Here is a 13,659-nt window from a genome sequence, read left to right on the forward strand (position 1 = left end):
TGCATATTGATTGGCTGACTCAAGTTGGAAGGGGTGGGATGGAGGAAGAGTTCTTAGAATGCTGTCGGGATAATTTCCTTGAACAGTATGTTACAGAACCTATGAGGGGACGAATTATCTTAGATCTGGTAATGTGTAACGAGGTAGGTAGAATTAAGGATCTTCTTGTGAAGGACCCACTTGGCTCGAGTGATCACAATATGGTCAAATTTCTGGTGCAGATGGAGGGGGAGAAAGTAGGGTCCCAAACCAATGTCTTCTGCTTGAACAGAGGGGAGTACGATAGGATGAGGGCTGAATTGGCTAGGGTGGACTGGGAGAGCAGACTGGTAGGTAGGACATCTGAGGAACAATGGAGGATTTTTAAGGAGATCTTTTTCAGTACTCAGCAAAAATATATTCCGGTGATAAAGAAGGACTGTAAGAAAAGGGATAGCCAGCTGTGGATAACAAAGGAAATTAAGGAGAGTATTAAATTAAAAACCGATGCGTACAGAATGGCCAAAAATAGTGGAGACTTAGAAGATTGGGAAAGCTTTAAAAAACAACAAAGAATGACTAAGAAAGCGATAAAGAAAGGAAAGATAGATTATGAAACTAAACTAGCTCTAAACATAAAAAATAATAGTAAAAGTTTTTACAAATATATAAAAAGGAATAGAGTGGCTAGAGTGAATGTTGGGCCCTTGGAAGATGAGAGGGGGGATTTAGTAGTGGAAAACGAGGAAATGGCTGAGACTTTAAATAGGTTTTTTGTGTCGGTCTTCACGGTGGAAGACACAAATAGTTTATCGAATATTAACGATCGAGTGTTGGTAGGAGGAGAGGTACTCAATACAATTATTGTTACTAGAGAGGCAGTGCTTGGTAGACTAAGGGGACTGAAGGTGGACAAGTCCCCGGGCCCAGATGGAATGCATCCCAGGGTACTGAAAGAAATGTCAGAGGTAATAGCGGATGCGTTAGTAGTTATTTATCAAAATTCACTGGACTCTGTGCCAGCTGATTGGAAAATGGCTACTGTTACGCCGCTGTTTAAAAAAGGAAGTAGACAAAAGGCGGGTAACTACAGGCCGGTTAGCTCAACGTCTGTAGTTGGGGAAAATGCTGGAATCCATCATTAAAGAAGAAATAGCAGGCCATCTAGACAAGAATGGTTCGATCAAGCAGACGCAGCATGGATTCATGAGAGGAAAGTCGTGTTTGATGAACTTACTGTATTTTTATGAAGATGTGACTAGTGCGGTTGACGGAGGGGAACCGGTAGATGTGGTGTTTTTGGATTTCCAAAAGGCATTCGATAAGGTGCCTCACAAAAGGTTGCTGCAGAAGATTGGGGCACACGGAGTTGGGGGTAGGGTGTTAGCGGGGATTGGCTAACCAACAGGAAGCAGAGAGTTGGAATAATGGGTGCTTTTCTGGTTGGCAGATGGTGACTAGTAGCATGCCGCAGGGATCAGTACTGGGGCCTCAACTGTTTACTATTTACATAAATGATCTGGAGGAGGGGACTGAGTGTAGGGTAACAAAGTTTGCTGACGACACGAAGATAAGTGGGAAAGTGAATTGCGTGGAGGAAGTGGAAGGTCTGCAGAGAGATTTGAATAGGCTGAGTGAGTGGGCGAAGATCTGGCAGATGGAGTATAACGTTGGCAAATGCGAGGTTATTCACTTTGGAAGAAATAATAGCAAATTGGATTATTATTTAAATGGAAAAAAATTACAACATGCTACTGTGCAAAGGGACCTGGGGGTCCTTGTGCATGAGTCACAAAAACTCAGTCTGCAAGTACAACAGGTGATCAAGAAGGCAAATGGGATGTTGGCATTTATCGCGAGGGGGATAGAATATAAAAGCCGAGAAGTCTTGCTGCATCTGTACAAGGCATTTGTGAGGCTGCAGCTGGAATCCTGTGTGCAGTTTTGGTCCCCTTACTTGCGAAAGGATATATTGGCCTTGGAGGGAGTGCAGAGAAGGTTCACCAGGTTGATACCGGAGATGAGGGGTGTTGATTATGAGGAGAGATTGAGCAGATTAGGTTTGTACTCGTTGGAGTTTAGAAGGCTGAGGGGTGATCTTATAGAGGCATATAAGATAATGAAGGGGCTGGATAGGGTAGAAATGGAGAGATTCTTTCCACTTAGAAAGGAAACCAGAACTAGAGGGCACAGCCTCAAAATAAAGGGGGGTCAGTTTAGGACAGAGTTGAGGAGGAACTTCTTCTCTCAGAGGATGGTGAATCTCTGGAATTCTCTGCCCACTGAAGTGGTGGAGGCTACCTCGTTGAATATGTTTAAGTCACGGATAGATGGATTTCTGATCGGTAGGCGAATTAAAGGTTATGGGGAGCAGGCGGGTAAGTGGAACTGATTCACTTCAGATCAGCCATGATCTTATTGAATGGCGGGGCAGGCTCGAGGGGCTAGATGGCCTACTCCTGCTCCTATTTCTTATGTTCTTATGTTCTTAATAGCTCATTTGAAAGATGGCTCTTCTGACAGTGCAAAAAAAAATTTGATTTGGTGCTCTTAGAAAATCCTGGGATTCTGGGGTGGTCGCTGGTTCCTTGAACCTGGTCTCTTGTCACTCAATGTTCTTCAAGATTTTAACTTAACCAACTTTACTCTAACAAACATACAAACCCCTTTTTGCAACTTTAGGACTTCTACCTCTAATCTCCCAGTCTATCTGAACTGCTATAGCTGCATGTTTCACAGCTACTTACTGATGCTCTTTCTCTCTCTCTCTAATATGTTATATTTCATATCTAATGCTGGGTGTTCTTTCTCTCTCTAAAGCTGAAGATAGTCTTTGTCAGAAAAGCTATTTATTTTTCAATTAGTTAACCCCTACACTGGTTCCTAATACTGAGCTGGATTTCTTGAACCCTGTGACTGTTACATTACAGTAAGAAGTCTCACAACACCAGGTTAAAGTCCAACAGGTTTATTTGGCAGCACTAGCTTTCGGAGCCCCAAGACCCTTCTTCAGGTGAGTGAGGACTCGTGTTCACAAACAGGGCATATAAAGACACAAACTCAATTTACAAGATAACGGTTGGAATGCGAGTCTTTACAGGTAATCAAGTCTTAAAGGTACAGACAATGTGAGTGGAGAGAGGGTTAAGCACAGGTTAAAGAGATGTGTATTGTCTCCAGCCAGGACAGTTAGTGAGATTTTGCAAGCCCAGGCAAGTCGTGGGGGTTACAGATAGGGTGACATGAACCCAAGATCCCGGTTGAGGCCGTCCTCATGTGTCTGGAACTTGGCTATCAATGGTGAACACGATTTGTGAACACGTGTCCTCACTCACCTGAAGAAGGGGCTTGGGGCTCCGAAAGCTAGTGCTGCCAAATAAACCTGTTGGACTTTAACCTGGTGTTGTGAGACTTCTTACTGTGCTTACCCCAGTCCAACGCCGGCATCTCCACATCACTGTCACATTAGTCACTTCTGGATTCCTATGGCAACTGACTTATAACAATTACCCATTGACTGGCAATGTCCTCTGCATATGCTTCCTGGCACGTGCCTTATTACTCACTCCTAAATTTCTTTCCTGGCAAGAGCCCCCTTAGCAAATGTTCCGAGACAAATGGTATCCCCGGCAAGTGCAAAGGACCCTGGCAAGTGTCCTATTCAGCCCAGCTTGTGCACCTTTGTCAGCACAACTAACAACTTCTGGCTAAACATTTGCACTTCTTAACCAATGGGTTGGGTGCTCATGGCTTCCCTACAAGAGCTTAACTCTAACTTGTACCCTATGTTTATAATTCGTGACCAATGGGAAGAGTGTTTCTGCCTTCCCTATAACAAACTAACATTAATTTATACCTTTACTTACAATTCTCGTTTTGATTCTCTGTTTATTACGAATGCTAGACTCACTGGAGTCCAAATGTGCAAAAGTGCCCCATGTGTTCTTTCCTGAAGCCACATTACGTTTATATCTATTTAAGTGCCAAAATACTTTAGAGACTTTTTAACAACATTCCAATAACGCATACAAATTAAGACTCTTCATCACTAAGCTCATGTATAGTACAAATATAAAAGCAAAATACTGCGGATACTGGAATCTGAAACAAAAAATAGAAAATGCTGGAAAATCTCAGCAGGTCTGACAGCATCTGTGGGGAGAGAATAGAGCCAACGTTTCGAGTCAGAATGAGATTTTCCAGCATTTTCTGTTTTTGTTTCATGTATAGTACAGTTTGATAACATAAATCTTAGTAATTACATAGATGCGTCAATGCAGTTTAATAGTACCTTTAGGCGAGGAGAATAAGCCAGCGTAACAGGAAATTGCTTGACATTCCAGTTGAACTATTTAAAGAAGTAACAAGATATACAAAGATAATGTAGAAGAAGCTAATATGTTCTGATTTTCTAAATGCCTTCGATAAGTTATTGCACTATAGACTCATGACTAAGGTCAGAGCACGTGAACTCAAGACAAATGACACATAGCAAGTTAGCTACAAAACAGAAATCAGAGTAATGGTTGAGGTGGCTACTCAGACTGGCAAACGGTGCAAAACAGTGTGTGACTGGGATTGGTGTGGGACCTTGACATTCACAATTGGGGCGGCACGGTTGCACAGTGGTTAGCACTGCTGCCTCACAGCGCCAGGGACCCGGGTTCGATTCCCGGCTTGGGTGACTGTGTGGAGTTTGCACGTTCTCCCCGTGTCTGCATGGGTTTTCTCCGGGTGCTCCAGTTTCCTCCCACAGTCCAAAGATGTGTGGAAATAGTGGATTGGCCATGCTAAATTGCCCCTCAGTGTCAGGGGGACTAGCTAGGGTAAATGCATGGGGTTATGGGGATAAGGCCTGGGTGGGACTATAATCGGTGCAGACTCGATGGGCCAAATGGCCTCCTTCTGCACTGAAGGATTCTGATAAATTGACAAATATGATTTGGACTCAAAGTGGAAATCCAATTTTCAAAATTGTATTTGACACAAAATTGAAGGGTGGAGTTAGCACAAAGGAAGAATGTGACAAAATGCAAGAGCACGTTAAAAAACTTCTGCAGAGAATAGAATTGACACATGAAGTATAAGTTGGTGTATTTTGGTAGGAAGAAATAGGAGGCTGCGTACTGCTTGGATAATAAGATTCTGAATGGAATCGATCAGCAAAGGGATCTGGAAGCACACATTCACAAATAACAATTGTCGATGATTTTACGGCTTCGTTAATTCGGAGACTGAGAATTATGATTGACACGACACCACACCAGGTTCAATACCTTCATTGAGAATTTTAAACAAAATCGTCTCCTTTAAATATAGTTCCCCCTCAGATGGTCAATCTGCTTAACTGTTGGCTAATTAAGTGTGATCTTTGACCAAGATCTTCCTGCTTGGTTCACTGAGACCCTACCCATTGATACGTATCTTCTGTCTTCCTTCTCATGTGCTCCTGTGTGGGCCTTTTTCAGAGGTTCACTCAGAATACAGATTTTAGAAAAGCCCATGCTTTTCCAAATACAGTTTAAAGTGTTTAAAGTTTTATTTTTATTAGTCACAAGTAGACTTACATTAACATTGCAATGAAGTTACTACACTCCGGCGCCTGTTTGGGTACACTGAGGGAGAATTTGGCATAGCCAATGCACCTAACCAGCATGTCTTTTTTGGACTGTGGGAAGAAACCGGAGCGCCCGGAGGAAACCCATGCAGACACGGGGAGAATGTGCAAATGCCACATAGACAGTAACCCAAGCCAGGAATCGAACCTGGGTCTCTGGTGCTGTGAGGTAGCAGTGCTAACCACTGTACCACTGTGCCACCGTGCCACCCCAGGTTGGTTAGTTGGGTGCACGATCAATTGTTCATTAGTTAGCCTATTTCCAAGTTGTCTTCCATTTGCTTAGCCATATAATTACTTCTTCCTATCCCATTACCTGCATGATTCTGATCAGTTTGTTCCAATGAGCTGTCCTATTTCAATTCGTAGGGAGGGATTTACTCTGCAACCTGCCACAGCGGTACTATTGGCTGGCGGCTGGATGTTCTGGTCCCATCATTGCCAACTGGGTTTCCCGTTGAATGTACCCATTGCTGTGCCTCCATTAAAACCACAGCGGGTGTGCACGGTCAGTGGGACCAGAAGATCCCGCCAGCATGAACGGCCGGAAAGTTCCGGCTAAATTGTTCCTTTAGCTTGTTCTCTTCAATTCAGCATGTGTCACTGCACACGTCGATCCTGTTTTCACAAAGCAAGCATTGCTCTGAGCTTCTAGCCGCTGATACTAGCTCTATATTTAATAAGACCATTAGGAAAAGTAAACCAAGCACCAGGATTCATTTCTGGAGGGATAGAATTGAAAAGCAGTGAAGTTATTGAATCCTATAGTGAAAACTAGGTACCATTCTAGTCTCCATATTAGAAAAATGGATATAAAAGCATTGGAGAAAGTGCGAAAAAGATTCACAGACATCAGAATTGAGAGGATATGCTTCTCAATACTGTACATGCTGAGTGTCTTTGGAAAGAAGTCCCAGTGGGGTCTTCAAAAGAACACAAGTGTTTGATAGGCTGGACACAGAGCAAGTGTTTCTACTTGTGGGAGCACAAAGCTGGAGTTCATAAACATATGATAGTCACTACCTAATTGGGAATTCACAAAACACTTCTTTTTCGAAAGAATGGCAGGACCTTAGAATATAATACCACAAAGAGTCAAATGACATAGGTATATTCACAGGAAATCTGAATGTGCACGGGAGGGAAAGGAATAGAAGAATATAAAGATAAGCTGATAGAATGAAATGAGGAGAAGGAAGGCTGATCTGAAGCATAAATGCTGACCTAGTTGGGTCAAGTGGCCCGTTTCTGTGCTGTAGATTGAATGGGTGGGATTTTACAGTCACGCTCGCCCCAAGACTGGAAATTCCTGCTCAAGGTCAATGGACCTTTAAATGGTCCATTGAATTGTCCGTTCCATCTGCCATGATTCCCTTGGTGGGCAGGACCGGAAGACTAATGGGAACGGGATCTTGATCAATTGGGCCAATGGGCTGATGAATGGCAGATGGAGTTTAATTTAGATAAATCGAGGTGATGCATTTTGGTAAATTGAACCAGGGCAGGACTTACTCAGTTAATGGTAGGGCGATGGGGAGAGTTACAGAACAAAGAGATCTAGGGGTACATGTTCATAGCTCCTTGAAAGTGGAGTCACAGGTGGACAGAGTGATGAAGAAAGCATTCCGCATGCTTGGTTTCATCGGTTAGAACATTGAATACAGGAGTTGGGACGTCTTGTTGAAGTTGTACAAGACATTGGTAAGGCCACACTTGGAATACTGTGTACAGTTCTGGTCACCCTATTATAGAAAGGATATTATTAAACTAGAAAGAGTGCAGAAAAGATTTACGAGGATGCTACCGGGACTTGATGGTTTGAGTTATAAGGAGAGGCTGGATAGACCGGGACTTTTTTCTCAGGAGTGTAGAAGGCTGAGGGGTGATCTTATAGAGGTCTATAAAATAATGAGGGGCACAGATCAGCTAGATAGTCAATATATTTTCTCAAAGGTAGGGGAGTCTAAAACTAGAGGGCATAGGTTTAAGGTGAGAGGGGAAAGATACAAAAGTGTCCAGAGGGGCAATTTTTTCACACAGAGGGTGGTGAGTGTCTGGAACAAGCTGCCAGAGGTAGCAGTAGAGGCGGGTATAATTTTGTCTTTTAAAAAGCATTTAGACAGTTACATGGGTAAGATGGGTATAGAGGGATATGGGCCAAATGCGGGCAATTGGGATTATCTTAGGGGTTTAAAAAATAAGGGCGGCATGGACAAGTTGGGCCATGCTGTAAACCTCTATGACTCTATGACTAACTCCAATGTATGAACAATATGCCAGCTCAAAGAAGTAGGAAATGTATCCATTTTCTTTAATAAATGTTTTTTGCCTTTCAGGAACGACCATTCACAATCAAAATGTAATAACATTTGACAATATACTTCCCTGTAAGGAGTACAAATGCTCTGTCGTAGTTCTGCAAAACGATGCAAGATGCACCTGGAATTTAAATAAGAACATAACAATGGACCGTGAAAGTAAGCATTCAAGATTGCAATATCATGTCAGTCGCAAGTCTCAATAACTCTGAAACATTGCTGTGTTCTGAGGAGAACCTCTCTTATTGGGATATGTGACATGTGGAGCTGTGTTCAAGGGGCATGGTATTGGAGAAAGATCTCTCAGCAGCTGTTCAGTTGGTATAACAAGCGCCTTTAAGGCTGACCAAAGGATTGCTACATCTTTGACTGCTGTTTTCTTTTTGACGATTCCATTTCTGTTGCTAACAATCAAATTTCAGATGATGAATTTCCCACATTGACATTCTCCATCCGAGTGCTTTTAAAGGAACCAGGGGAAGGAGTGAGAATTTGCACCATGTGTGCCGACGTAGGTAGCTGGCCTGAGAATGGTGGTCGCAAACTTCCTTTACTGTCTTTGCGTCGCTGGAGAGCAAGTGACTGATCTATGTTCTATACTGGGATATGACCCACAAACAACATCAATATTAGGGCACCGCTGGCAATGTCAGCTGAACTTTTTATACCACTGTCCTCCCTATCAGCCATGGAGGACTATAAATTAATCACAAGTACAGCAAAATACCAAATGGCTGATTGGCAAATTTCTTGCTGGAAGCTACTCATTTGGCTGTTTCTCCATGGAAAGCTGGCTGAATAATGGGAGGAAGTTGAAATTTATCCCAGGCAGCAGGGTGTCTGAAACACAGTTCATTATTCATGGCATCAGTGGAAACATCAAAATCACAACACAAAATATATTAGCATTCATGAGCTGCAAGGGGTACTCGCTCATAAACATGCAAGTGAACTGTGACCGTCAACAGATAATGCAAATAAATGTTCAATTCTAAGGCAGACATCATTCATTTAGTTTAAGACAACCTACTGTTTCTGTGTTGTTCGAAAAGGAAGGTGGTCGGAAAAGTTGTTTGCAGGAAACCAAAGTTGTATGTCTCAGCCTTGGCTCCTTTGGTGCAGCCATCATAAGTGCCATAGAATTAGGCTTTTATATCCACCAGGATAATTGAACAGATCCAGAGGGGATGGCAGGGCAAGGCTCAGTGAGGTCTTAAGTTTAAGTTCATTTACCAGTGTCACAGGTAGGCTTACATTAATACTGAAATGAAGTTCTGTGTAAAATCCCCTCGTCACTACATTCCAGCGCCTGTTCGGGTACACTAAGGGAGAATCTAGCATGGCCAACGCACCTAACCAGCACGTCTTTTGGAGTGTGAGAGGAAACTGGAGCATCTGGAGGAAACCCACGCAGACATGGGGAGAACATGCAGAGTCCGCACAGTCACCCAAGCCGAGAATCGAACGCGGGTTAAGGAAGTAACATTGCAACTTGTGTAGGGTCTTTGGTACAGATTTACCATCAATGGGGTTTCAGCTGGAGTATAATAGAGGAGGACACAGTCCAGATGCTTCTAGTGAGAAAATGGAACACTGACAATGACCGGAAGATGTTTTTGATGAAACAGCTTTGCAGACAGAATGAGACCTTCAATCAAGTGTCTGATCCATCCAATACAATAGCAATCCTATCAATATCTGCACAATGAACTGACTTCAACCAGTACTGTCCTCTGCACTAACTCAGACGCTTATCCTTCCATCTGTTTTTCTCTTTACCTGCTTGATTCAAAGTCTAGATAAAGTGGAATTGCAGTGCAATTTACATCAGGAACTCCTTCAAAACTCTCCTTGGCCAGCCTTCCTTCATGCTCCATAAACTCGAAGCTATGCAAAGCTCTGCCAGTGGTATCCTGTCTCACATTAAAGTCCTGCTTTCCATCCTGACCTATACTAACTCCCCGGTATCCAATGTATGAAATTTAAAATCCATGTCCTCATCAATAAATCCTACATGGCCCTGTCCTGAACTATTTCTATAATCTCCTCCAAGCTGCACCCACTCCTGAATGTTCCAGCCCCATCATGGCAAAGACCCCAGCTGCTTCTAACCTGCTCTATAGAATTCCCCGCTGAGATTTCTCTGCCTCGCCACTTTTTCTCCACCTTGATTCAGGAACCAATGAGTTCAAACCCTTCCGCGAAAATTAGACAAAATAATTGTGGCATTGCTGACATTGCTTTGTTTAAATTTTATAGAACCTAACAAGCCACAGGTTACTTTGGAAAGTGGCAAAAGAGACATTACTGTGAACTGGAACGTTTCTGTTACCAAACTAAGACCAATAACAAACATTTCTATAAAATGCAACTGTACAGGTAAGAAACTTACTCTGGCTAATACAAATAGCAGCAACTGTATCTTGCAAGAGAAGTGCAATATTTGAAAATTTTATTGACTTTGAGATCCCTGAGAAACAAACACCTCCTTCTGTGAGATAAACTTGCCCCATTTTATCTCCAAATTTCCGGATGTGCGAGATGGAAATGGGGTGGAGCTCTCGACAGGACATCTGGAATCTGAGTGAACAGGGCAAGCAACTGTATGTCTCCTTAGCCAACCAGCTTGAGGGATGATGAAATTAGCAGAGCAAGGAGGTGTAAATTAGAATTATAAAATCAGAGAGAAAGAAAAACTGGAACCAGAAAGCAAGGTGAAAATGTGACAGAAAGGGAAAATACAAAAATCATTCTTTCTTATAAAAAAAAGTTTTCAACAATTAAAAGTTGAAGAAATGAGACTTGGCATTGGAAGTACATACAACATAGAACATAGAACAGTACAGCACAGAACAGGCCCTTCGGCCCACGATGTTGTGCCGAGTTTTATCTGAAACCAAGATCAAGCTATCCCACTCCCTATCATCCTGGTGTGCTCCACGTACCTATCCAATAACCGCTTAAATGTTCCTAAAGTGTCTGACTCCACTATCTCTGCAGGCAGTCCATTCCACACCCCAACCACTCTCTGAGTAAAGAACCTACCTCGGACATCCTTCCTATATCTCCCACCATGAACCCTATAGTTATGCCCCCTTGTAATAGCTCCATCCACCCGAGGAAATAGTCTTTGAACGTTCACTCTATCTATCCCCTTCGTCATTTTATAAACCTCGATTAAGTCTCCCCTCAGCCTCCTCCGCTCCAGAGAGAACAGCCCTAGCTCCCTCAACCTTTCCTCATAAGACCTACCCTCCAAACCAGGCAGCATCCTGGTAAATCTTCTCTGCACTCTTTCCAGCGCTTCCACATCCTTCTTATAGTGAGGTGACTAGGACTGCACACAATATTCCAAATGTGGTCTCACCAAGGTCCTGTACATTTGCAGCATAACCCCACGGCTCTTAAACTTCAACCCCCTGTTAATAAAAGCTAACACATTATAGGCCTTCTTCACAGCTCTATCCACTTGAGTGGCAACTTTCAGAGATCTGTGGATATGGACCCCAAGATCTCTCTGTTCCTCCACAGTCTTCAGAACCCTACCTTTGACCCTGTAATCCACATTTAAATTAGTCCTACCAAAATGAATCACCTCACATTTATCAGGGTTAAACTCCATCTGACATTTTTCAGCCCAGCTTTGCATCCTATCTATGTCTCTTTGCAGCCTACAACAGCCCTCCACCTCATCCACTACTCCACCAATCTTGGTGTCATCAGCAAATTTACTGATCCACCCTTCAGCCCCCTCCTCTAAGTCATTAATGAAAATCACAAAGAGCAGAGGACCACTGATCCCTGTGGCACTCCGCTAGCAACCTGCCTCCAGTCCGAAAATTTTCCATCCACCACCACCCTCTGTCTTCGATCAGATAGCCAGTTACCTATCCAATCGGCCAACTTTCCCTCTATCCCACACTTCCTTACTTTCATCATAAGCCAACCATGGGGGACCTTATCAAACGCCTTACTAAAATCCATGTATATGACATCAACTGCCCTACCTTCATCAACACACTTAGTTACCTCCTCAAAAAATTCTATCAAATTTGTGAGGCACGACTTGCCCTTCACGAATCCGTGCTGACTATCCCGGATTAATCCGCATCTTTCTAAATGGTCATAACTCCCATCCCTAAGGACCTTTTCCATCAATTTACCAACCACCGAAGTAAGACTAACTGGCCTATAATTACCAGGGTCATTTCTATTCCCTTTCTTAAACAGAGGAACAGCATTCGCCACTCTCCAGTCCTCTGGCACCATCCCCGTGGACAGTGAGGACCCAAAGATCAAAGCCAAAGGCTCTGCAATCTCATCCCTTGCCTCCCAAAGAATCCTAGGATATATTTCATCAGGCCCAGAGGACTTATCGACCTTCAGTTTATTCAAAACTGCGAGTACATCCTCCCTCCGAACATCTATTTCCTCCAGCCTATTAGCCTGTAACACCTTCTCTTCCTCAAAAACATGGCCACTCTCCTTGGTGAACACTGAAGAAAAGTATTCATTCATCACCTCTCCTATCTCGACTGACTCCATACACAAGTTCCCACTACTGTCCTTGACCGGCCCTAACCTCACCCTGGTCATTCTTTTATTCCTCACATAAGAGTAAAAAGAGTAAAAAGCCTTGGGGTTTTCCTTGATCCGACCCGCCAAGGACTTCTCATGCCCCCTCCTAGCTCTCCTAAGCCCCTTTTTCAGCTCATTCCTTGCTAACTTGTAACCCTCAATCGAGCCATCTGAACCTTGTTTCCTCATCCCTACATAAGCTTCCCTCTTCCTTTTTACAAGACATTCCACCTCTTTTGTGAACCATGATTCCCTCACTCGGCCATTTCCTCCCCGCCTGACAGGGACATACCTATCAAGGACACACAGTATTTGTTCCTTGAAAAAGTTCCACTTTTCATTAGTGCCTTTCTCTGACAGTTTCTGTTCCCATCTTATGCCCCCTAATTCTTGCCTAATCACGTCATAATTACCTCTCCCACAATTATAAACCTTGTCCTGCCGTACGGCCCTATCCCTCTCCATTGCAATAACAAAAGACACCGAATTGTGATCACTATCTCCAAAGTGCTGTCCCACAACCAAATCTAACACTTGGCCCGTTTCATTTCCCAGTACCAAATCCAATGTGGCCCCACCTCTTGTCAGCCTATCCACATATTGTGTCAGGAAACCCTCCTGCACACACTGCACAAAAACTGTCCCATCCGAACTATTCGACCTACAAAGGTTCCAATCAATATTTGGAAAGTTAAAGTCCCCCATGACAACTACCCTGTGACCCCCACACCTATCCATAATCTGCTTAGCAATTTCTTCCTCCACATCTCTATTACTATTTGGGGGCCTATAGTAAACTCCTAACAAACGTGACCGCTCCTTTCCTATTTCTAACTTCAGCCCATATTACCTCAGTATGCAGATCCCCCTCGAAGTGCCTTTCCGCAGCCGTTAAACTATCCTTGATTAACAATGCTACTCCTCCACCTCTTTTACCAGCTTCCCTCCACTTACTGAAACATCTATACCCCGGAACGTCCAACAACCATTCCTGTCCTTGTTATACCAATGTCTCCATAATGGCCACAACATCGTAGTCCCAAGTACCAATCCACGCCCCAAGTTCATCTACCTTGTTCCGGATGCTCCTTGCATTGAAGTAGACACACTTCAACCCACCTTCCTGCCTACTGGTACCCACCCTTGACCTTGATACCTTCCCCAATA

General features: G+C 43.4%; 1 protein-coding gene across 26 annotated transcripts in view; it reads left to right on the forward strand.

Moving 5' to 3' along the window:
• The window catches only part of ptprc (protein tyrosine phosphatase receptor type C), a 249,401-nt gene that overhangs the window by 186,834 nt on the left and 48,908 nt on the right, over positions 1 to 13,659 (forward strand). For all 26 annotated transcript variants that reach the window (XM_078218153.1, XM_078218155.1, XM_078218154.1 and 23 more), the window contains 2 exons: positions 7,933 to 8,073; positions 10,174 to 10,293. In XM_078218153.1, the coding sequence (XP_078074279.1) occupies positions 7,933 to 8,073; positions 10,174 to 10,293 (261 nt within the window). The remainder of the gene's footprint in view (positions 1 to 7,932; positions 8,074 to 10,173; positions 10,294 to 13,659) is intronic.

The sequence above is a fragment of the Mustelus asterias genome, chromosome 8 (genome assembly GCF_964213995.1).
Source record: "Mustelus asterias chromosome 8, sMusAst1.hap1.1, whole genome shotgun sequence".
NCBI classification, from domain to species: Eukaryota; Metazoa; Chordata; class Chondrichthyes; order Carcharhiniformes; family Triakidae; genus Mustelus; species Mustelus asterias.